The sequence below is a fragment of the Marmota monax genome, unplaced genomic scaffold, assembly GCF_021218885.2.
Source record: "Marmota monax isolate L192 unplaced genomic scaffold, Marmota_monax_Labrador192_F-V1.1 WCK01_AAM20220418_F8-fsc00011, whole genome shotgun sequence".
Taxonomy (NCBI): Eukaryota; Metazoa; Chordata; class Mammalia; order Rodentia; family Sciuridae; genus Marmota; species Marmota monax.
In genome coordinates this window covers 24,680,060-24,705,169 of record NW_026693082.1, presented here as the reverse complement: position 1 = coordinate 24,705,169, position 25,110 = coordinate 24,680,060, and the positions used below count along the sequence as shown (strand labels likewise).

Below are 25,110 nucleotides of genomic sequence, written 5' to 3'. Positions count from 1 at the left end.
GGGTAGCAAAACAGTCCGAGGGCAAAGTATTTAGGTTCCCCAACATATAAGAGGTAGCTGAGCAAGAAATGCTCAGGCAGCATCACTACTCAATCATCAAGGAGCCAAGGGAAAGGATAGACTCAAGAATCAAAACCTAGTCAACAGTGACAAATGCTTCAGGAAAATCAATTAAGATGAGAATTGAAGAACATCAAATGTTTTGGGGAATCTTGAAAGCCATTGGGTGACCTTTGTCAGTGTAGTCTCAGTGGAATGGCAGGCATAACAGAATCAAGTAAATGTTTTTGACTTTCCGGTTTTGAAAACCTGTGAATGCATTTGATATAGAGGCCGTGAGAAGATGTAGATGGAAGGCTTCTGAAAGTTCAGGAGAGGAAACAACCTGTGTAAAGTCAGTCACTCTTGAATTAGAACTAGATGGAAACTACATCCAGTGCCAAGGAGATGATCTGAAATGCTATTTGTAACATTTTTTTTCCTTCCCACAAAGGACGGGAGGAGGCGACTTGCTGCTTAATGAGCGCTCGCGGCTTGCCAGCCCCTTCCCCTAATTTCAGTGTGGTGCTAAAACCGGAGCGCAGATGGTCTCAGCCCATCACGACTTTCTTTCCACGAAACCGGTAATCATTAAAAAAGAGTAAAAGCAGCACTTCTCAAGCTTAACCTCTCTTGCAGATGGTAACCCATCTGCAGCTTTCTTAACATCACAAAGAAGAAACCATCCCTGGCTCCGTGTGTTCTGGAGCGGTTCGGGAGTGCGAAGATCTTCCTCGCTCTGTTGAAGCCGATTACTGTCCAATGTGATTTCGTTCAAGCCTCGGCACCCAGAGGCGGGGAGGCGCCTACAGCTCGGGCAGCCAGCTTTTGGACAGAGGCGGGCGCGAGCTGCAGACTCCCGGTAGACAGCGAAAGAGGGAGAGGGGCGCTGGCAGGCGTCTCTAGTACTCGCGGCCACCGCTGCTATGATCGCCAACACGGCGGCCGCCGGGCCCGTGCTTTCCCGGCGGCTCCCTGAGCGCCCGCCGGCAGCTCCGCGCCGGGCCCCCGGGGAGGCCGCTCCTTTCAGCGCGGTCGCCCGGTGCCCGTGACCACCCGGCGGCGGCTTTCGGTTCCGTGCCTTATAAGGCCCGACAGGGGGTCACGTGCGTCCCGGGCCGCCCGCCGGGAGGAGGGGGCTGCGGGGGGAGAGGCGGGAAGCGGGGAGGAAAAGGGGAGGGAGCCGGGGGCGGAGGAAGGAGCGAGGGGCGGATTCTGCGGCCGTGGGAGGCGGCGGCGGCGGCAGCAGCCGGGAGCGGACCGCTCGGAGCCGCGCAAGGGAGCGGGACCCAAGAGGAGAAGGAGGAGGCGGCGGCGGCGGCGGAGGAAGGGACCGGCGCGGGGGCGGGAGAGAGCGGCGCGGCGGAAGCCAGAGACGGCGGGAGGGCCGGTGGCTGCCCCCGGGCGGGAGCCGGGGCGGCGGCGGCGGCGGCGGCGGCCGAGAGGGACCGCGACGAGGGAATCGCATCCAGCGGCCCCGGCGGCGGTGGGGGCCGGGGTCCGCGCGCCTGGGTGGCCAGCCGCGGGCCAGCGCGATGGAGCCGCAGCACGTGCGCCCCGCGAGTGGCGCCCGCAGCCCGACCTGGGAGGAACCGGTGGGTACCGCGCCCGCGCCCACCCCCTCCCGCTTCTACTCTGTCCCCCCCGCCCGGGCCGGGTTCCGTTCAGGAAATGGCCAGGGATGAGGTCCCCAGCTGCTTCCCAGCCGGGGCAGCGCTTCCTCCGCCGCCCGCGCGCCGCCCGGATCGCCTTTGTCCGGTCGGCTGAGGCTTTCCCGGAGGGGCCATTGGCGACCCACTGGTGACGGTCCTTAGAGGACCGCTTCCGTGCTTCATCGACTTTCCAACTTTTCACTTGATTTTCGAGCGTGGAGTGTAGGCAGAGGGACAGGAGAAAGCAAGGCTGTGCGGTCAGCGTGTGGGGCTGGGACGAGGTGGGTCTTCCCTCCTGAGACTGCTCCCTCGCAATCACCTGGGCGCACAGGTTTTTAAGGACCGCCGCCTGGGGAGGCCGATCGCAGCTAGAAGCCCAGAACCACGCCTCCGACTCTTGTCGGCCGCTACAGCCACAGGCTTTTCCAGGGGTCAAGGGGTTTTGCCGGGGATGAAGCCAGAAGCTAACTTCGCTTTCGCCTGGGATTTCGCTGCACACGCAACACGGAGGTTGAGTAATTTTAGGGGCCGAGAGTAGTGTGTGCATGTGTCTTTTGTGTGCTGTGCGAGGATAAGGAAGAGAAGACCAAGGGTCTTTGGATTTATTTCCCCAGACCCCTTCGACTTATTTTTTACAACTCAAAACAGAACCATCTCGCATCCCTCCGGGGATTCTACCTAGGAATCCCGGTGCCACCCAGACCTCAGTAATCGAGTGTGGGCTGCTTTTTCCTTGGCATCGAATTTTGACTCTCGACGCCCTGCCTGGATGTTTGGTACTCCGTCTCGGTTGAAATTCTGAACTGGTCAGAAAAGCTTCTGTTCTCACCCGCGTTGCGGACTGTAAGTTCGGATGCTATTTTCCCCGGGACTCCGCGAGTTTGGTCGGGCCGGCCTCAGCCTGTTGAGAGCTTCTAGGTCAGGTGCCAGGGTTGGTTCTCCTTTTTCTTTTCTAATATGTACACTCCAGCTCCCTTGCTCAGGGTACGTTTCTCTGCCTCCTGTTTCCTGACCTTTCAAAAGTGTCCTTGGACTGATCCATCTGCATCTGCAGCTGTTTTTGCTTTTGTGAATTTGAACATGTTGTTAGGTCGCCCATCTGCTCATATTTCTTCTATTGTGGTTATCACTGGGGAGTAAGTTGTACTTGAAATTAAAAATACAATTTAATTTTGACGTTTAAATTAAAGATCATGGAGAATTAAATTCTCAGTGACCTGATTTACTCCTATACTTTTGTATTTGAAGTCTTTTCAGAACCTGGGTACTATAAGCCCATGCCACTCACAATGGGAAACACCTGGTCATATGTAGTGTTTCTTTAGGGTAGTGATGTCAACTACTTTGCGCCCAGCAAATTAAAGAACCCCCTTTCTTTTCCTTTTTTGAGGTGTTGGGGATTGAACCCAGGAGTGCTCTGCCACTGAGCAATATCCTTAACCCTTTTTATTTTGTATTCTGAGAGGGGGACTGGCTATATTGCTCAGCCTAGTCTTGAATTTAGGATTCTCCTGCCTCAGCTTCCCAAATCGCAGGGATTTACAGGCATTTGCCACCTTGCCCAGCCTCTTTACTTCTCAGAAGTGACAAGAACAAAACCACTCATTTATTTTCTACAGAAAATATTCAGTATCAGTTTCACCACCAGAATCTTTAAAACTAGAGCCCTAACAAAAATGTGTGCGTGAACTGTGACACTATCCAGAATGTAGAACTCGCTTTTAAAAATTAGGTTCATTTTCTTTAAACATGAAAGGCCCTTGTATTTGCTCAGCAAATGTTTTGGTCCAGCACCTATCATGTTCTGGAACTGTTGGATAGCGTTTAACAACCCAGACACAAATCATTGTCCTCAGAAAGCTTGCATTCTTAATTCAACAGAATGTTTGGTTCCATGTATGTTAATGATTTCCATTCAGAGAGTCCAAAAAACATGTTCAGGAAAGCTTAGATTTGTGATATAAATGTTATTTCTGATGAGTTTGAAATTTTGTGGTCATACATGTTATGACCACAAAGGTCTATTTTAGGACTAACAAAGGAAATTCTTATTTAAATTCTTAAAAAAAAAACCCCTCAGGTTATCCAAATTACTTAAAAGGGGCATGTACATGGGGATGGAGTTGTAGCTCAGCAGTAGAGGGCTTGCTTAGCACATGTGAGGCCCTGAGTTGGATCCTCAGCACCACATAAAGATAAATAATTAAATAAAGATATCTTTCTACAACTACAAAAAATATTTAAAAAAGGGGGGAGGCATATACAATAAAAAGGAGGAATTTATTAGAAAAGAAAGTGTTTAAATGTTAAATATTTCAGGCTTGTGGAGCAAAAGGGGAAGAATCAGCTTAATCTAAATGTATTGAAGGAACACAAATCCATCAAAATTGGATTCTTGACCTTTGTCTGGGTCAGTGATCTCTTTAAGAATCTGATTAAAGCAATGGACTTTCTTCTTCAGAAATGCACCTAAATAATATACTGTCATGGTCTTTGCAGTCATTTGTTTAACAATAGAACAAATTTTGAGAAATGCATTTGTCATTGTGGAAACATTGTTGAGTGTACTTATGCAAATTAAGATGGCTATAACATCACTAGTGGATATAATCTTATGGAACCACCCTCTTACACACATTTTAACACAATTTCAAGCGAATCAGATTTATGAAAACCTATTCGTGGACCCTCAAAGAGTTCAGTTAAGAACACCTATTTTCACTTGGACTCCATTTTTAAGTCATTTAAAAATCTACTTTTAAAATTCAAATATTGGCAACTTTGCTTTACCATGAAAGTATGCTCATTTATATTTAAAAAAGGACTATCCAGTAGCAAATAAATGATATTAATATTACACTTATCCTGTTGCATTATCCCTTATGGCATATAACAAGCAGTATTCACATTCATTTTTTTTTTGGGGGGGTGCACTGGGGATTCAACTCAGGGGCACTTGAATACTGAGCTACATCCCCAGCCCTATTTTGTATTTTATTTAGAGACAGGGTCTTACTGAGTTACTTAGTGCCTTGCTTTTGCTGAGGCTGGCTTTGAACTTGTGATCCTCCTGCCTCAGCCTCCTGAATCATGGGGATTACAGGTGTGCGCCACGGCACCTGGCCTTATTATTATTATTATTATTATTATTGGTTAATATTATTTTTAGTTGTTGATGGGCCTTTATACTATTTATTTATATGTGGTGCTGAGAATCGAACCCAGTGCCTCACCCATGTCAGGCAAGTGCACTACCGCTGAGCCACAGTTCTAGCCCTCATTCTTTTTTGATGTGATCTAAAATGTGATAATGAGTCTACTCTTTGGGCAGAAGAGTGAATGAAGTATCAGGAATGGATGCTAGCTAACTGTAAAGGAATCATAATTTCTTTTCTTTTTTCTTGTTTCTTTTATATTGTGTTGGGGATCAAAACTAGGCCTCGAACTTGCTAGACAAGGGCTCTACCACTGAGCTATATCCCAGCCTAGAGAACAGTACTAGTTGTCAAAAGTGCACCCATGTCTGCAGCTGACAAGCAGTTGCTGGGACTTCATGACATTCTTTGTTCTTTAAATGGGAACATTTAAATTAGCTAGTAGTCCCTCTACTCTGGCTGGGACATTGGGCCTAAAGATGATAATGTTAGCATTTAAGTTTCTGTGTATTTTCATTAATGCTAGCTTTGGAATATAATCAGGTCTCAGTGGAAATATAGGTATTACCTAAATTTATAATCAATTAAAAAGTATTTTGGTTGTGGGTATGGATTGTCAGGAAGATGTTTAGCCAAGCAATACTTACTCAGAGTAATATCTTGGAGGAGGGGTAAGTAGAATTCAAGCCAAAATTTACAAAATGTAGGACTATTTACAAAGTAGTTCTTTCTTTCTTTCTTTTTTTTTTTTCTTTCTTTTGGTACTGGGGAGTGAATCCAGGGGCACTTAACCACTGAGCCACATCCCCAGCCAGTTTTTGTATTTTATTTAGAGACAGGGTCTCACTGAGTTACGTAGGACCTTGCTAAGTTGCTGAGGCTGACTTTGAACTCCTGATCCTCCTGCCTTAGCCTGTGGAGCCACTGGGATTACAGGCATATAGAAAGTAGTTCTTAGTGGAAGGATATTAGAGTACATTTCACCTACTACATTTTGTTTATATTTCCAAATGATATAATACCAGTTAGTGTCTGTAAAACAATCAAAATTTATAAAAAATTAGGAAGGAAAGAGTTTCAAAGGAATAGGATCAGACTAGAAATGAGAGATAACTAATGTAGTACTGCATTATATTTAGATAATGAAAGATTTTTGCCTTAGTTACAAGGGTGACCACATGTATGTGCAATTGATACCACAATCGATCTCAAATCTTTTTCATTCAGATAACAACTAAGGAAATTTTAATAAGATAAAGTTTTGAATGTTAAATTATGAATATGTAAGAAAAGTGTACCATGGAAATTGTTCTAAAGTTTTAGTGAAAACAGTCTTCTAGGCATGTATTTGGTCAACTGGCAAAGTTCCTTGAACATGTGTTCCTTACTGATCAGGAACAGGAGTCCTAGAATATGAATTTTCAAATGTGCACACTTGTCCTCAGGATATAAAATGTAGCATTTAGCCTGTTTATGCTATCATATTTAATATTAAACCACAGAATGTATGGGATTTAAAAGTTGTTAATGGTATTATGTTTTGTTATGAGTAGTGATAAGAATATAATTCAGATTACATCTGTAGATAGTTGTATGTTAATATTCATAAAATTGGTATGAGCATGATATTTGGCTATGATTTATGCATCTTCATATATATATATATATATATATATATATATATATATAAATGATGCAGGAAACCTCAGAGATCTCAAAGTAACAATAATAAAAGTACCTTAAATTAGGGATTCCTCAAAAGTCTCTCAGAAGAGATGGTTGAAAAGAATTTTGATGAGCTTCCTTTCTTGGGAAGTGAGGTGGCATTTATTCATTTGCCTACACCATATTTTCTGAGGTTTTTTGTTTTTTTTTTTTGGTACCAGGGATTGAATCCAGGGGTGCTTAACCACTGAGTCACGTTCCCAGCCTTTTTAGAGATAGGGTCTCCCTGCAGTTGCTCAGGGCCTTGCTAAGTTGCTGAGGCTGCCTTTGGAATTGTGATCCTCCTGCCTCAGTCTGGGATTATAGGTGTGGACCACTGCTGGCAGCAGACCACCACACTGGGCTCACCCTGAATTTTCTACAGGGTAGAGAAATTATAGAGCTGACTGTGAGGTTAAATCTTTATAAGTAAGAAATACATTTACTTTGAGGTATTAATTTCCCAGTTCCTGGATGTAAAAGTGCTTTAAAGCATCTTTAAGCAATCAGTGTTTGAATCGAAGAATAAAAATGTAATCCAAGCAGGGTGTGGTGGTGCATGCCTGTAATCCCCGTGGTTTGGGAGACTGAGGCAGGAGGATCAAGAGTTCAAAGCCAGCCTCAGCAATTTAGCGAGGCCCTAAGCAACTTGGTGAGACCCTGTCTTTAAATTAAATACAAACAAAGGCTGGGATGTCACTCTGTGATTAAGTCCCCTGAGTCCAATCCTTGGTCACTCCCCCCCAAATGTAATCCATACTATTCCTTTTGGATCACACAGTAGGCATAAGCATTAAAAAAGACTTTCCATTTAACCACCCCTTCCCTGAATTCTGGAAAATGTTGCTATATAAAATTTGAAAGCATAATGTGTGAGTAGAAGTAAATGATAGAGGACAAATTTATTTTTGTTATTTAATATGATAAAGTGAATAGAACATTTGAATAGTAATCACAATTTTGACTTTGGTCCCAGTTTGTGCTTTTATACCTCAGTTTCTTTACATTAAAAGAGGGCTGAATTAAACTTATTCTTTCAAAAGACCCTTTACTGGGTATCTTTTACTACGTTGCTAAGTCATAGACTTGTCAGTGACTAAATGTCAGATGGGGATAAAGGCCATTATTTTGCTTATTTTTCTCTTAAAGAATTTCCAGTGATATGTGTGTTTCTAGATATAAAATTATGTGTTTATAGGGCCAGAAGAACTCTTCAAGTTCATTTTGCTGGCTCCTTCTTTTCCTAAGCAGTAGCTGAAGCTAGAGAAATCATCTCTGTAAGCATTATGTGGCAGCAGTCTCCTTGTCTTGGAGGATAGAAACTAGTCAGTGCATTTTACATTTTCATGAATTTAATCTACAGTGTTAGGATTTGCATACTGTTTCTTAAAACTTGTTAGAACTGTCAGCCCTAACACATAAATCAGATTATTGTTGGAAGTTGGATTGCAACTAGGAGGGAAAAACCCAGAATCTTAGTTATAATTAACAAGTTGCATGTGTTGTTTTTAATATTAAAAAGTTGCATATATAAGTTACATATATACATATATGTTGTTATATGGAGGAATGTTAAAGGTCAAGTCAACCAATAAATAAATAAATAAAATTAAAAAGGAATGTGTATAGATGGGTAAGGACATGTTACAGAGGCTGAATGCTTTATCCAGGTGAAGAGACCCTATGGTCTGTCAAGGACTTTGTACCCTATTTAAAAAATAGCTAACAATAGTTTGAAGTTCTCTTTGGATGACAAGAAGAATCTGTCATTTTAGTATTTTCTCTTCAGACTATTCCAGACCTGCAAGGGACCTTTGAATATTGAGTGTGCATGACCTGCAGCAAGGCTCCTGTTCTCAAGCACCCACACAACTAGCTTGCAAGGGGCGAGTTTTGAGCGGTGACTACAGCCTGTTGATCCCATTTCCTCCCGCTCCAGTCCTGGTTAGGGAGTGGCTCTCCCAGGACTTCCCAGTGTGTGTACGTGTGGGGTTTTTTTCCCCCCTCTCCTTTTTAACGCCCCGCCCCCACCGCCCTGTGTTCGGGTACTGGTGTTCACATAGCTTGAATGCCTTGTTTTCTTTCAGGCAGTCTCGGTTAGCACTTCAATTAAGACATTTATTTCGCACTCTGTCGTCTTGGGCTGCATGTCCTCTCTGGTTTCTGCGCTCTCTCTACGCCCTTTCCAGTTTCCTGTTAGCCAAAGGGGATCCCTCTTTCTGAACGAAAAGTTCTCAGAGCAGAGCTAAACCTCCCGGAAAATACCCTTCACTTCCTCGTGCGCCTGATGGGGATGGGGGTGGACCAAAACCTAAACACCACCACAGTGGAGAGAGATCTAAGGGCCGGCACTTCCAGGCGGAGGAGGGAGAGGTATGGTCCCCAGAGTGGGGCTGAGGGTCGTGAGACAAACACGGGGCAGAGGGGACTTTTATTCTGCTGGAACCATGCAACAAGGCCCAAGTGTCTGCAGAGATTCGGGGTCCAGCAGGTGGTGGGATGCCCTCTAGGGAGTCGGGAGGTAGATCCAAGTACCTTTCCTGAGAGGGGCCATTCTTACCCTTGCTGCCCATAACCAAGGGAGAGAGCACCGCCCCTGCCTGACCTGTGGCGGGATTGACTACTACCGAGGTTTTCTGCCGTCCTGCCTTCTAGTTCATCCCGAGGACCCCAGACCCTAGAAGAAGTAGGCGGGTGTTTGGCCTATCCCTTTGTCATCCTGTCCTCTCAACCTGCGCTGGTCTTATTCTGAGGTTGGGTACACAGGGGTCCTAGTCGGGAAAGGGTTCTGTGTCTACAGTGCTTCATTACACAGAAATTCTGGCGGGAATGGAGCAGAAAAGCCTGTCCAGTCCCTGACTGCCGGGCATCTGGTCCCCAGTGATCCTTTCCCCGTGGGGGTGGCTAGGGTAAGGGTAACAGAAGATGGCGGCATCAGCTGGGCACGGGGTTCCGGGGCACTGCCAGGGTAGAGCCCACCCTCTGATCTCTGCCACCGCCCCACGCCGGGCGGTGCTCTGTCCCTGCAGGAGTCGGAGAGGATGGCAGGGGCCAGTGGCCAGCACCACCCTCCGGGTGCCGTGGGAGGAGCAGCTGCCGGGACTGGCACTGTGGTCACCCCCTCCGCTGCTTCAGCGGGGCCCGGAGAGGATTCGTCTGACAGCGAAGTAGAACAAGAGGGACCCCAGAAACTGATCCGAAAAGTGTCCACCTCGGGGCAGATCCGGACCAAGGTGAGGCGGGAAGGAGGGCTGCGGGAGCATGGAGATTGGGAGGCGGAGGAGTTGGGAGGTGGAGAGGGCGCCTGGGGCGCAGCAAACGCGCTGGGTGATCCCAGGAACTAGAGGGAAAAGGGGAGGGGGCGGGGCCTGGAGTGTGGGGCGGGGTCTGGGGGAGGGGAGGGGCCAAGGGTGCGGACTGACCACCCCGCAGCCTGGGATTCCAGGCCTGGGAGCTCCAAGGCTTCCATGGTGGGATCCTGAGTCCCTGTCAGGCCGGGCCCGAGGAACTGGGAACTAGCCGCTTGGCAGGAGCGTGAGAAAAGCTGAAAAGCCTTTTCAGTTAGGGAACTTAAAAGAAGTGTTTTATTTTTTCCTCCTTGTGATGGCATGGTTCGGTAGCATGTGCGCTGCGTGTGTAGGCCAACCAGCCAGACTAAGGTGCGTCTGCCGCTTTCCTTCCAGTGGGCAGAAGGCTGCCCCTCTCTTGGCTCAATCTGGGAGGGTTGGTGGGAGGTGATACCTGGCATCCTGTCCTCCTCCTTTGGCTGTCTGGTAAGCAGAAGCCATGAGCCTACACCAGTGGTAAATGGATGGTGCTCCTTGTTCGAGCACTCACCGTGCATCCAACAGAAAGCTGGCCAGGTTTTCGTTTTGCGAGTTCCTGCGAAGTTAGAGTTGAGACCATATATCCACGCTTGTTTTTGATAATTAAAAAGTGGCATATATGTTACATATATACATATATGTTGTTATGTGGAGGTTATGTTACTCGTTTATGAAGCTTTGTGCTGTCCCGGCCTGTAAGGTTCCAAAGTTGTCTTAATTTGATCATGAACACAAAGCAAAAGATTATGGATATTAAAAGATTATTCGTATATTTTAATGTTCATCTTTAAAAATCCACAGTGAGAGTTTGTTGTCAGTGGACAACTTTCATGAGGAATTCGAAAAGGGAACCAGTAAAATTATTGGGTTTGGCTGTCCTCTTTAAAAATAAATTTGCCGCCAGGGGCAGTAGCACATGCCTGTAATCCCAGAGATTTGGGGGTGAGCAGGAGGATCACATGTTCAAGTTTAGCTTCATCAACTTTGTGAGGCCCTAAGCAACTTAGTGAACCTCGTTTCAAAATAAAAAATAAAAAGGGCTGGGAATGTAGCTCAGTGGTAAATGCCCTTGGGTTCAATCCCCAATACAAAAAGTGAAAATTAAAAAAAAAATTGCAAAAGTCATTCTACAACTATTTTCATGAGAATTGGTTTCCTAAGGTCAGTGAACTTGTGGTAATAGCTAAGATTATACTCTTTAATTTTGTTGTTATCTATGGTTTGGGGTAAAGCAAGTTTATGGAGACTAAAGTGAAAAAGCATAATTATTTTTGGTTTCTGTTTGACTTTCTAATAAAAATATTGAGCATATTTTGCTATGAATACAGATAATTATTATCATTGAATAAAATGTTTGAATTTCAAAAAATGTATTGAATATGAAAAATTCTACATTTTACACTTGCTCGTATATGTTAGGGTTCACATGAATTCGTCAGCTATTCATAAGTGAACACCTTAGATCAGGACCTTAGATTGCTGAGACCAGTGAGCCTCAATCTCACATTCCACATCTCACAATCCAGAATGTTTATATATTCTACAAGCTTCATGAATTACAGCCCTTCTTTTCTTGCTTTGTGTGCATATGTGTGTGTGTTACTGGGAATTGAACCTAGGAACACTGTACAAGGAACTGTATCTTTAGCCCTTTGTATTTTTTATTTTGAGGTAGGGTCTTGCTAAACTGTGGATCCTGGCCTTGTGCAATCTTCCTGCTTTAATCTGACTTGCCTTAGTCTCCCAAGTCATTGAGATTACAGGCCTGTACCTCTGTGCCCAACCCAAGTATCTCTCGTCATATATGTTGATTCTCAGGGAAGAAGGTGAAGGTGGTGAGGGAATGTATAGATTGAGAATTGCTAAGTTTAACTGTTGATTCTCAGACTTCAATTCTAATTCAGGTAAGAATTAAGGGAAGAATATTTAGAAAAAGATAGTCTCTTGATCCTTTCCGCTGGTGTGTAAGATGAAAAAACTTGGTGGACATGGGGCCCCAGGACTAGCTCAAAGCCCAGTCACATGTAAGATAACACTAGTAGTTCCTGCTTATACATTTGGAAGATGCACCAAAAGACCACTTGGTCTGGCAGATTGCGTTTACTAGTGGTGGCTTCAATCCTGGGAACACACATGTAAACTATATACATACATATGCACATGCTTATGTATATGTGCTTTCTTTATCAAGCATTTATCTGTAGATGAGCCCAGGGCTTAAAGAAGAGTATATTGTGCATAGAGGGCAAAAATATTTCTTGAATAACTATATATTACATACTTACATATAATGCTTCTGATATATGAATATTATTAACACAGGTGCAGTAATTTTAATTTCCTCTAAGATTAGGGTTGTAAAGCTACTTAGTAGCAAGTTTAGGGTGAAAAAAGGCTGCTAACTGAAGAAATTACCTTATTTAAAGTGTTCTTTGTAACATTTTAAATGGTTTGGATATTAGTGAAGGACATTAAATTACTGGTGAATTTGAAAAATGTTCAGACTTTTGCTTAACAGAAAAAGTAATACATGCGTATGTTAAAATGTTCAGACAGTAGTAGAGATAGATGTTACATGTTAATAGAAAGGTATTGAATAAAAAGTAATTTCCCTCTTACTCCAGACCTCTGGTCTCCCTTTCATAGGCAGACATTGGTGACACTTTTCTTTTTTTTTTTTGGTGGTGCTAAGAATTGAACCTGGGACCTTTGGAATGCTAGGCAAGTTCTTTGTCACTCACTATATGCTATACCCCCAGCCCTAGTGGTGACATTTTCTTGGTGTGCTTCCAGAAAATTTCTATGTACATACAAGAGTGTGTGTGTGTGTGTGTGTATACAAATACATATATCGAAAAATATATATTATACATATATACATTTTTATACATATAAATATATATATTTTAGAAATACATATTGTATATATGGACATCCTTATCTTAAAAATACCGATAGGAATGTTTTATAAACATGTTTTCTTTGAGATATAATATGGAGATTATTTTTGTAGTGGCTTTTATACATACCTCATATGTATATAACTGTTCTTAATGATGGAAATACATTCCATGATGGAGATATATTCCAATATATTAGATTGAGCTATGTGAAATTGCCTTATTGGCAGGTCAAAATTGGTGAAAAATATGGAATTTCATATGGTTCAACCTAACAAGACACATTATTTAATGAGTCAGTTCTGTATGGAAGGAAATAAGGGTTATTCTAGGACAACACATTAATCTCAGCTTTTGGGTGGTGGACATGTTGACTTTTTAAAGTAAAGAATAGGACTGATATGCTTTCAAAATCAGTGTGGCGGGGCTGGGGTTGTAGCTCAGTGGTTGAGCGCTTGCCTTGCATATGTGAGGAACTGGGTTCGATCCTCAGCACCACATGAAATAAATAAATAAATAAAACAAAGATATTGTGTCCATCTGCAACTAAAAACAATTCTAAAAAAAATCAGTGTGGCTTAATAAAATCCTCATGTAGGTCTTACTGCCCTCCTCCCATGCCTACCTACATTGTAGACTTTTGTTTCCCTTTTCATTTTCCATTCCCCCCTTGGTTTCTTTGTAGGTCTTGCTGCCTCTTTACTATTTTTTTTCCTTTTTCTCTTTTCATTGTTTTTCTTTTCTGTGGAATTTCTTTTGAGTGGAATTTCACATGTTAAAAACTAGGTAATTTTAGGGCTGCCTTTATTTCCCCGAGGCAAAAAGTCATACAAAAATGAAAATGGTTCTGATGTGGAAAGCCCAGTGGGAGCAGAATACTGCTCTTTTTACTTCCTTTTCTTTGCCTTTCCCTAATATTCCTGAATTTGTGGATTTTTTGTTCTCTGCAACCTAGGAATAACTCAGGTATATACTGAGAATGAGATTTTGAAAGAACAGTAGCACAAACTCCTACCAGTTGGGTTTTGAGCAGGAGTGTGAAGGAGGCTTTACATGCTTTCTGTTGGTTCATGAATACTGTAATCTTTAATTTTTGCAGGAATGGCCAGAGGAATCTCAGACAGCTTGCAGGCTAGATTGTTCAACTGTCATAAACAAATGGGAACTATCTCAATGACTTTTTCGGCCATTGAGTCATCTTGGCTAAGGTCATGAAACTTGTGTGTCAAAAATACCTCCTGATTAGGTTCATTGTGTTCTTATTACTTTTGATATTTATATGTATTTTTATGGTTAATTTTTTTTGAGGTGGTCACTGGGGATTGAACCCAAGAGCACTTTACCACTGAGCTACATCCCCAGGCCTTTTAAAAAACTTTTTGTTTTGAGACAGGGTCTTGCTAAATTGCTGAGGCTGGCCTTGAACTTGTGGTCCTCCTGCCTTATCCTCCTGAGTTGCTGGGATTATAGACATGGGCCACCATGCCTAGCATTTTATGGTTAATTTTGGATGGCCATAATTGAGTCTTTAAATTTAGAGAAAACATAACTAAACACTGTAAAGATATTCAGAACTTTGGGACAGTGTTATATGTGGATTAAGAAATCTCTTTACACCTAGTAGGAAAAGAATAATGGTCACATTCTTCAATTAGTATGTTGGTTTTAATTTAACACAAAAGATGTATAAATAAACTTCTGTACTTTGATGATAAAGCAAAATATAAAAATGCTGTTTACAATTTTCTGTGCTTTATGAAATGTAATTTATGCAATTAAGACATCATTTTTTTTTACCATTCACCCTCAGTAGAGTAGACTAGGGAAGACTTGCTCAGTGTTTTCCATAGTGTAGGTGGCAGCATGTTAGTAGGTCATGATGGTTTACATGCGGTGTTTAAAACCCAAACAGAATAAATTGGAAAATATTATTTAAAACTATTAGCTGCAGTTCTGGATGGAAACATTTTAATTAGGCAATGATCCAAATAGGATGAGAAACAGAAACATGGCCAGAAAGTGTTAAGAAATGAGAATAAGGGCTGAGAGTGTGGCTCAGTGGTAGAGCACTCACCTAGCATGTGTAGGGCACTGGGTTTGATCCTCAGCACCACATACAGATAAATAAACAAATTAAAGGTATTGTGGCCATCTACAACTAAGAAACAACAAACAAACAAAAAGAGAAAAGAGAATAATGTCATACTGACAGGTTTATTGTTCAGAAACTGAATATTAAATGAATGGCAAGTAGGAATTTTTACATGTTGATCAGTGCTGAGCAGCAAGATATCTCAAACAATAATCAATGTTCATCTATGGCAAAAGTTGGCCTACTTTCTATAAGGGACCACATAGTAAATATTTTAAATTTTGTAGGCCATGAAATCTCTGTCAAAATTACTCATTTCTGAGAATGATGGTTACCAGGCAGGGGCCCGAAGGAGGGGTGCAATGATGTTGGTCAAAAGGTATATTATTAGATAGACAGGACAAATGGGTTCAGGACCTTATTCTGGACAATAGGCTGAGTTCTGTTGTAACTACAGAGTGCTTACCATCCTTAATAATGTATTAAAAAAATGTATTGAAAATTGCCAAGAGAGATCTCAAATGTTCTCACCATAGAAAAGTATGAGAAGTGATAAATATACTAATTAGTCTGTTTTAAGTATTTCATAATGTATACATATATCAAAATATGATGTGACACACTAGAAATATAGACAACTATTATTTGTCAATTCTACCTTAATTAAAAAAGAAAGAAAGAAAGAAAGAAATATTTACCTAACTGCCATTGTAATGTAAAGCAACTATGGACAATACTTACGTGTGACTGTGTTCCAATTAAACTTTATTTAAGAACAGTGGCATTCAAATTTTACATAATTTTCTCCTTTTTAAATGAATCTGTTAAACATAAAAATCACTTGTTGACTATATAAAATTAGGTGATCAGCAGGTGTGGCCCATGAATACAGTCTGAGGGCTGTAGTTGACTGACCTGTTCTAGAAGGTGGAAAATGGTATAGTTGGCTTTGCAAAGCATTGCAGAGTTAAGGTTCTGCTAAATACAACCGGCACTTAAGGAACCAAATAAAGCTAGATTTCAATCCATTTTAAAAATTCATCTTTGTAGAACATTTTATTTTTAGCTTGGTTTGCGTCTTTGCTTCCATTTTAATGTGAACTAAATATAGACTGGAAACTCTGACTCTCGGTTCAGTAATATATGGTATAACAGCTTTCTTTCCATTTTGATTACAAGTTAAACATGATATCCCATTATTAAAGATAAGAGACATGATAAATAATTTACCAAACCTTTACATATGACTTAAGATGCATTATTTGAGGCTATCTAAATATAGAAAGCTGTCACGAAGTTTAAGGTTGCGTGTTTACTGCCTGGTGGGAATGGTGAAAGGTTATAGGAAACCACTGTTATAAAGGACCTGGGGTTTCTTTCTGTTTCCAGGGTGCAGGGTTGCACTTATTGGATTTGTTAGGCTTTACTTACTCAGGAAATGTGTTTATAAGCAAAGGTTTTAATTAAAGAGAGTTTGTTTTACATATAAGAATAGACCTTTGGAAAAGACCGTAACATGTTAGTACATTGCAGTTTCCCTGGGCAAATTTGTTTGGTTTTGTTGGGTATTGAGAATTAGACTCTGTGACTATTTAGTCACTTTAAATACATTCATATTTTTGATTTGGTGAAGTGGCTTAATGTGGTTAAAGGCTATTATTGATAACAGCTTTAATTTAGAATTCAGTGTGTTTCCATTTTTATATAGTTGCTCCCCCCTCCTCCAATGAAAATGGATAGTAATAACTCCCTCCTTTCTGCTTTTTGTTATGCGGGTATTTGGAGAACTGTTAGGCTCTTGTTTTACATCAAGGAAATATGATTAATTTTATCATGTGTGGAACTGGAATCTTTAACCTTCTCAGGAGCCATTTGAGTACCAGGAATTTTTCAAACCACCAGAATGTAATTTGGTATCATGAATTCTTTAAATGTTAGTTTGATGTATTTATTTCAGATATCCTGTTTCTTTTTTTTTTATTAAAAATATATATTTTTAAAGAGGCAGGGTCTTGTGGTGTGGACCAGGTTGATTCCACACTTCTGAGATCAAGCAGTCCTCCTACCTCAGCATCACCAGTAGCTGGGACCTTTTGTACACCACTGTGGTCCACAGCATGCAGACACGTGTGCAGTCAGCCTCTATTGTTTCTCCTGGCCTCTACTTCTCCTTCCTTTTCCTCTCTCCTCTCCCTGAAATTCCTCTCCTCTCCCTTCTGCTTCTTCCTTCTTCTTGCCCCTGTTTCTTAATTTGCTTAATCTGTGAGCATCTCTCTTATCCATGTTTTAGGTTTCAAAAATGCCTTTTGGCTCTTGAATTCTGTGTTTTGAGTGACAAGCTTAAGAGTAAACATTTGAAATGAGAATTTTGGAATTAAAAGTTTTAGCTGAAATGTACATTAATTTTAACTAAAATGAACAAAAATATTGTTTTTAAAAATATCTTCAAAAGAACTAATATAGAAGAAAATGTTTCTTGGTACCTAACTCTTCAGATGGGTTTTCAGAAAAAAACAGTTTCACTTTTATAAGGTAACATAGTATTTTTAAAAGGTCATGATCTACCTTTTAAAAAGGGGAAAGATTTATATTATCTGAAGGGAAACTAGAATATGATGATATAGCTTTAAAAGTAATTTTCCATTTGACTTATTAAGAGAGATTTGAGGAACAAATGTGAGTAAAATTTATTTTTAACTGGCGAAGAAATGAAAATGACAATTTCTTTTTCTTTTTTCTTTTTTGGCCCAGTTTTCTATATCTATCTATTTTTTTTTGGGGGGGGGTGGATCTTGAGGATTGAACCCAGGGAAGCTTTACCACTGAGCCATACCCCAACCCTTTTTATTTTAATTTTTTATTTTGAGACAGGGTCTCCCTAAGTTGCCCAGACTGGCCTTGAACTTGGCCATCCTCTTCCTTTAGCCTCCCAGTAGCTGGAATTATAGGCATGTGTCACCACACCCAGCTAGCCATCTATTTTACATAGAAAAGAAAATGGCAGGAATGTATACCTGAGCAGATATACCATTTTGATTTGGATTATTCACCCAAGCTCTTGTATTACTTTAAAATTGTGTAATATCATAGTATTTGATACATACCTAAGTATGTAGGCTATCTCTGCAGTTTGTGAAGCACAGTGGGAAATGGACACCCAGGCATCCAGCTTCAGAGTGAGAACACTTTCAATAGTATACATCTATCTGTGTGGGCTTTCCTTTATTTTACTCCTTTGCTGCCCCTCAATTCACACATTCAAAAAATATTTATAGTGTTTCCAGCACTCCTATGGGTGCCAGAGATAGAACAGTAAGCAAAATAAACAAAACCTCTGTTCTCCTGAAGCTCACATTTTAATGCAGGGAAAATTTATGAACTCATAAATATGTAAATTGCGTGGCATATGAGAAGGTGAGAAGTGCTATCCGAGAAAAGTGAGAAGTGCTATCCCAGAAAACAAAGCTTGGATGTCAGTGAGGGTGGAGTGGGAAGGGGTTGCAAAGGAGAAGCTGTCCCTGAGAAGGTGATATTTGAGCCACAATCTCAAGGGAATGAGCTAGCTGGCCCTCTGTGGGAAGAGCAGTCTAAGATGAAACAGCACTTGCAAAGATAAGAGACCAGAGCCACAAGGAGGAGATCAGTAGGGCTGAAAGGACTATGAAGAAAGCAGGTAGAATGCTGGAATGCATCAAAAGTAAGAGACTAGAGAAAAGAGTTCTTAGAGTCCCATGCATCAGTAGCTAGTTCGGGTTTTATGTCTATGTGCATGTACCTCAGGAGGCTAAAACTATTGATTTGTAAAAGGAAATTGTAGGGCAGAAAATAAAAGATAAAAAGCATACATTTATACACCTACAATACTAGTCTATGGTAATATTGATTGAACCCTTGGAATATAAACCATCTGTTGTCATCTTCATTTGGAGAAATGCTAAAACTGGGGATATAGTGAAATCAAATGAGCAGCTACACAGAATATCAAGGTTCTTCAGGACAATTAGAAAGTGCTGCGTTTGCTCCTTAGCTCTGTCATGTATTGTTAGGTGACTTGAACATGCTACTGTGGCAAAGAATGCTGTACCCATCCATATCTGTGTTTCTCTTATTCTTTGAGACCCACCATTTGACTTTGTTTCTCACTTGCAGACTGGTGGATTATGTGACTGTGTTTCTGGCCAGTACAATACAGGTGAGAATGATGTCTCACTAGGCCTCTAAAGCTCTTTGGGGGATAATCTGCACTGATTCTTCCTTCATCTTCCAGATAGATACTGATTATCTAGTGGAAGTTTCCTGAATTCCTGAATGACTTAATGGAGCAGAGGCCTGTGTATTACTACTCATTCCACTTCCACTAGCTACAGTAGATTGTATCAAAAGGGGGAAATGTACCTTTATTGTGTTAAAGTTCTGAGATTTGGACTTTGCTCTAGCAGCTAGCATACTCTGACCTGGACTCTTCATTTCTCTGGATTGTGGATTTCTTATTTGCAAAGTGGTGGATATAGTGATTTATATTATTTAGGGTAGTAATTATGACTAAAGAAATACAGGGCTTTTGTACCCATAATTATAATTATTTTTAAAAATTGGTATAAAATCTAAATAACTCAATGACTCCTGATATATATGTCTTTGAAGTAATTTGATCAATAAAAATATATTGACTGCTGTCTTGTTTGACTATTTAAAGGGCTTGAAACAACTGTCATATTTTTTACAGGTCATTATTTAATAATTAAAAAATATTTTCTATGGTGAAAGACCCATGGGATATAAAAACAATCCATACTGTAGGAGCAGTGAAGATAGCCTTGCTCCACTTGATGAGTTTAGCTAGGGCCAACCTTGTTTCTGGAATAATGTATATCACAAGAATCTTATGAAAAAATACTTTTTGATTTTTTTTTTTTTTCGGTTGAATTGGAATCCAAGGCTTCATGCATGCTAGGCAAGCACTCTCCACTGAGCTACATCCCCAACCCCTTTTATTTTATTTTGAGACATTAAGTTGCCTAGGATGGTCTCTAACTTGCCATCCTTCCTCAGCCCCCCAACCCCCATAGTAGCTGAGCTACCATGCCTGGTGAAAGTTTAATAGGAGCAACCTCCTGGATGTGATAGTGGAAGTTAGTGGCCTGGTCAGATTTCGGTGGTACCATGGCCCGATCCACTGTATCTTGTATTGATCTTTGAATCTTGTCTTCCTTCCTCAACTCCTGTTTACCCCTCAGCCCACTGCCATCTAGCATTGGCCCACCAACTACTTCATGAAACTTCTTTTGCAAAGGCCCCTTAATTGAATTGCTCAAATCTAATGGTCTTGCCTTAGTTTTCACTCAGTTGTATTTGTTTCCAAATTTGGATGCTGTTGACCATTCTCTTCTCACATCTTCTCCTTTCATAATTTCAAGTTCTCTTCTCTATCTTTTTACTGCTTCTCAGTCTCTATCTGTGATGCCTTTTCCTATTGCTAAGTGTTTTCATTTCCTAGGAGATCTATTTTAGCTCTATTTGCATCTTCCTTAGTTGACCTGTTCAACTAAGTTAGGATTTGACTTCAACTCCATCGTTCTTCCTCTAGCATATACTTCTTTTGACATCTGGTTCTTTTTTTCTTTTACCTAGTAGACATCCCCTGTAGTGGATCCCACCACCAGCTTCTCCTCAAGATCCTCCAACTGAGCAGATTTGGACACAGTCTCCCCACCTCTGACCAAATTTATCTTCACTACTTGTTTTATCCTGTAGAAGACATTTCCCTGTGGTTAACTTCTTTTCTGGTTAGTCATCTTCATTAATTCCTTTGCTTTCAACAAATATGCATTCAGTGCCAGCTATGATTCAGCAGAGCATAGGTGTCAGTGATATAACAGTGTCTGAAACATAGTTCCTGACCTCATGGAACTCACCACCTGTCACTGGTCACCCGATTTAATCCGTTCCCTATTTTAATGCATTATCTCATTTAATCTTCATGATAAAACTATGAGGGCGGTAAGTACAATTATTCTTCCCATTTTAGAAATGGGGAAACCAAGGATTAGAAAGTAACTTGCCCAAGGTTACGCAGCTGTCAGGTAATCTGTTTGATTCCTGCTTTCATTATTATGATATAGTATCTCCTTCTTCACTGTATGTGTCTCTCATGAATTCATCTTTTCTTTTCTGCCTTCATTTAACTTTTACAATCCATCCCTTTTTTTCTTTTTGCATGGATTTCCTTTCTGGTGTATTTTCTACTCCACTGCCAGAGTTATCTTTATAAAAGAGAAGTATGATGCATAATACATTTGTAGAAGCTCTTAGACATTGCCTGTTATTAGTGGGATAAAGTCTAAATTTCTTAGCATGGTTTAATAGGTTTTTTTCAATTTGATGCTAAACTACCTTACTATTCATTCAATTAATATTTTTTGGCTACTATTTATTCTAGGTTCTGGGCTGGTAAAATAACATAAAAAGTTCTGTTGTAGAACTGGTATTTATTGAGGGAGAAGTTAATAACCAAAGGAGCAGACAAATTTATATAACACATAGGGTAGGTGTTCATAAGCATAATGAAAGAAAATAAAACAAGGTAAAGAGAGAACAATGGAGTGGTGTGTGTGTCTGTGTGCACGGAGGGTATTTTGGTTGAATTCATCTAGGATGCATTTTCTTAATAAGGTGATACTTGAACAGAGGTCCCAATGAAGTATCATGAACTGTACAGACCCTGGGCTCACAGCACTCCAGGCAGAGTCAATGCCCTGACATTCCAGTTGTGTTTTCTGCCACTGTTACCCTCTGGCCAGTCATGCCAAGATCTCCTCTGCTCCCAATGTAAGGCAGGCATTTTCTCCAGCTGTTTGCATATGTTATTTTGTCCACTTGAAATATCCCTCTTTCCTGATTTCTCTCTGATTTTTCTTTATATACTGTTACTTTCTCACATTCTGTACTGTGTAGCAAGCTTTGGTAAAATATGAATAGAGAGGACTACTAGAGTAAGAAGAAGGTTAGTAGGTTAATACATAGAGCGGGAGTCATGTTCGGTTTAAAGATGAATTACAAATTTGGTCTCAAGCTTCCTGGCAGCTGAAGCAATAATAACACTTTCAGAAATTTCCTGTCAGTGGCAAAAATGCCCTCTAGATTTTAATGGGAAAGAGAGCTTTCCAGCTTTTCTTGGCAGGACAAGAAATGTGTTCTATTGGACTTTCACTGATGGTGCTGAGGGACTAAGTAGCTGTTCCCATCACCTACATCAAAACACAAACTCAGAAGGCAACCTTCTGAGTTATACCATCCTCTCTCATAAGGTCCAGATGTCATCCAAACTTCAGTTTTGTGTCAGCATTTCTTTGGGGCATTTAAGTAAGGCATTTTTAGTTATGGCTAACTCCAGGCACAAAGTCCAAATTATTTTTGAAGATTGAATAAACGTCATGAACTTGAAACAGTCCTTCCATTAAAGTGGATGTTGGCTGGAATACTTTTAAAGTGTTGTAGATCTCAGGTTATCTGCGTTTTTTATTTATTTTTTTCAAGTACAACTGTAAAGAGAGGTTGAGTGTCATGTTCTCAGCTAGTATGAAAAGGAAAATCTGGTGTTTCTTGATGATGCTCAAACAAAAAATGATGAAATCATTCTACAGCCACATTTTAGAAAATATGTTTGTAGAGTTTCATGAGCACATTGCAGATTATTAAGAGGGGTATACATTTTAGGATTGTTTTGAAAATAGTGTTGACTCCATGGACCCCACATAAATTCTTAGGGACACTTAGAGAACTGTGTTAGTGGAGTGTATTTGGACTTAACTGATTTTAAGAGAGTTCCATGAGTGTATCTGGATGAAGAGGTAGAGCAAGCAAAAAGAACAGCAAATGGAAAGGCCCTGAGGTAGACACACTTGACATATTCCCAGAACATTGGGAGGCTACGGATGGCTGGAGCATAGTGAGTGAAGGGAGACTGACTAGGAGGGAAAAAAATCAGAGATCAGGGGGTGGGGCCGAGTGGTGCTGTAACAATTGCCTGACAATTTTCCATATTGGTGAGCACATAATTAGCACATAGATGCTATTTATCATATCAATATGGAAGGAGTAAGGTTGCTGGCCCAGAATAGATTTAATCTTAAAAATAAAACCAGTATCTAAAACAATTTTTTTTTTTAAATGGGAGAGAAATGAAGCTGTAGCTGGAGAGGGATCCAGAGGTCAAGTGAGAGCTTTTAAAAAGTGAAATAATATTTTAAGAGGAAAGAATATGTTTTTGGCCTAAGGAAAGTCATACAGTTGAAAGGGAAGATTAGATACAGAAAAGAGAAAAAAATTGCAAGAGCCATGTCCTTGTATGTGAGAGGTAGGATAGGATAATATGAGAAGCCTGTCTTCCCTTGGAGCAGCTCAGTTCATCCACAGAATGTGATAGATGCATGGGTAGAAACTTCTGGAAGTTCTTTTCTGACTGTTTTGATTTTTGCAATGTACTAGGAAGCTAGGTCATCAGGTGAGAATTAAGATGAAGGAGAAAGTATTAGAGATCTGAGGAGAGAAGAAGAGTAAAACATTCTTGAGCAGGGGAATGAGAAAATGGGCCAGAGAAATGCAGTATAAATACCAAGTTGCATTTAAGGCACCGCTGAGGGCAGTGACCATGAAATTAAAGTAAGCACTGTCAGCCTAGTTGTGGGACCATATTCATGGTGGAGTAAGTGGAGAACTGGGTTCAACCATGGATGCAGTTTGTCTAAGTATGGCCAGGCAAGAGGAGACAAGGAGATGGGAGGTGGATACAAAGGGGAGGTGACAGTGACAAGCTCTGGAATTTATGTTGGGCTTCAGTCAGAGTCTAGGGAATAACCGTGGGATCATGAAGCTAAGATGGATGGAGCAGAAGATGGTTGACAAAGATCAGCTCCAAGAATGAAACTTTATTCAAATTTTAAAATGAAGGAAAAGAAAGACTATGAAAACAAACTATATATTTTTAATTATTTTTAAATGTGCTTTAGAGAGGCATTAATAATAGGTGTTGCTGGGAAAATCTCTAGATCATATATGCACAGCTGCTCACCCCCCTTTAGTAAAATACAAATATTTTACTTAGAACATGAAAAAGAAAGTTCCCCAAATGGATAAATAAATCTATTTTGGAATTTAAAAAGCACATATACAGAAAGCCCTGAAATGTGTTAACTAACACAAGTCCCAATTACAATTCTTATTGGGTAAGTTACAAAACTTCTGAAAGCCTCAGTTTCCTCTTAGGTAAACCCTGGAAAGCTGTTGTGAGGATTAAGAAGATAAAGACCATCTTGAGGAGAATGGCAGTCTTTCCAATAGGGTAGCCTGTTCTTGAAAGGATGCAAGCCAGGAAGGTGCTAATGAAATCTTGCAGTCATAGGGAAAGAATTCCCATGCCTGTCTTGCCTCTGGCAAGCCAGAAACCAGAGCTTTTTGATTGTAAACTTTTTGTAGATTGGGTCTCATCTGAGAAGTAGACAGCAATTTTATCATAGATCTAGTTAAGATTCTGCAGTAGAACGGGAAGAATGTTGAAGGAGATCCAACCTTCTGTAATAAACACTTCTACCTTATCATCATCCATTTATGTCACAACAATTCTAAATTACTACCGTAAGAGTATTCATGTTCTTGCTCCTCCTCCTCTTAAAGAAGAAGCACTCTGCTTGGTGGATCAACTCTTTCCTTCTCCTTTGTTATGGATAGGCAAAAGGATGTCATGAAAGGATGGGGAAGAAAACAATCCCGTGGCCTTATTATCTTAAGGCCCCTGTGGGTATGGAGCAATTGAGAGGCTGGAATAACCAGGCAACTCAGGTTCTTGACTTTCCTGTACAATAAGAAGGCAGGCAAATCTGAGTATTATGTGAGCCATTCCCTGGGAAATATTTGGGCGAGGGAGGAGGACTAGGGTTCCATACTTAGTAGGTCAGAGAAATAGCCAGTAAAGCATGGATCATGGTCATGATTATGACCCCATGTTTATATATAGGCTGATGAAGCCTGAGGAGTTTGGTGTACTTTTTCATTAACCATCTATATGGTACAACATGAGCACATGATCTGCAAAACATTATGAAGCAGTTGTACGTCATGCTCACAACAGCATTATTTACAAGAGCCAAAAAATGGAAGCAATTCAAGCGCTCTTTGATGGATGAATACATAAGCAAGATGTGGTGGATCCATATAATGAGAAATTATTCAGACTCATATAGGAAG

At 40.8% G+C, this 25,110-nt stretch overlaps 1 protein-coding gene across 5 annotated transcripts in view; it reads left to right on the top strand.

The window, feature by feature from the left end:
* The first annotated feature begins 1,505 nt into the window (after positions 1-1,505).
* Dgkh (diacylglycerol kinase eta) overlaps positions 1,506-25,110 on the top strand; it is a 192,869-nt gene continuing 169,264 nt past the window's right edge. For 4 of the 5 annotated variants that reach the window (XR_009227786.1, XR_009227787.1, XM_046454142.2 and 1 more), the window contains exons 1-2: positions 1,506-1,634; positions 9,580-9,783. Coding sequence is in view for 3 of the 5 variants with exons in the window: in XM_046454142.2 (XP_046310098.1) it covers positions 1,575-1,634; positions 9,580-9,783 (264 nt within the window). In the remaining 2 variants the exon portion in view is untranslated. Of the gene's footprint in view, positions 1,635-1,676; positions 2,535-9,579; positions 9,784-25,110 lie in introns of those variants that run through there. The other variant, XM_058582604.1, reaches the window with a different exon arrangement.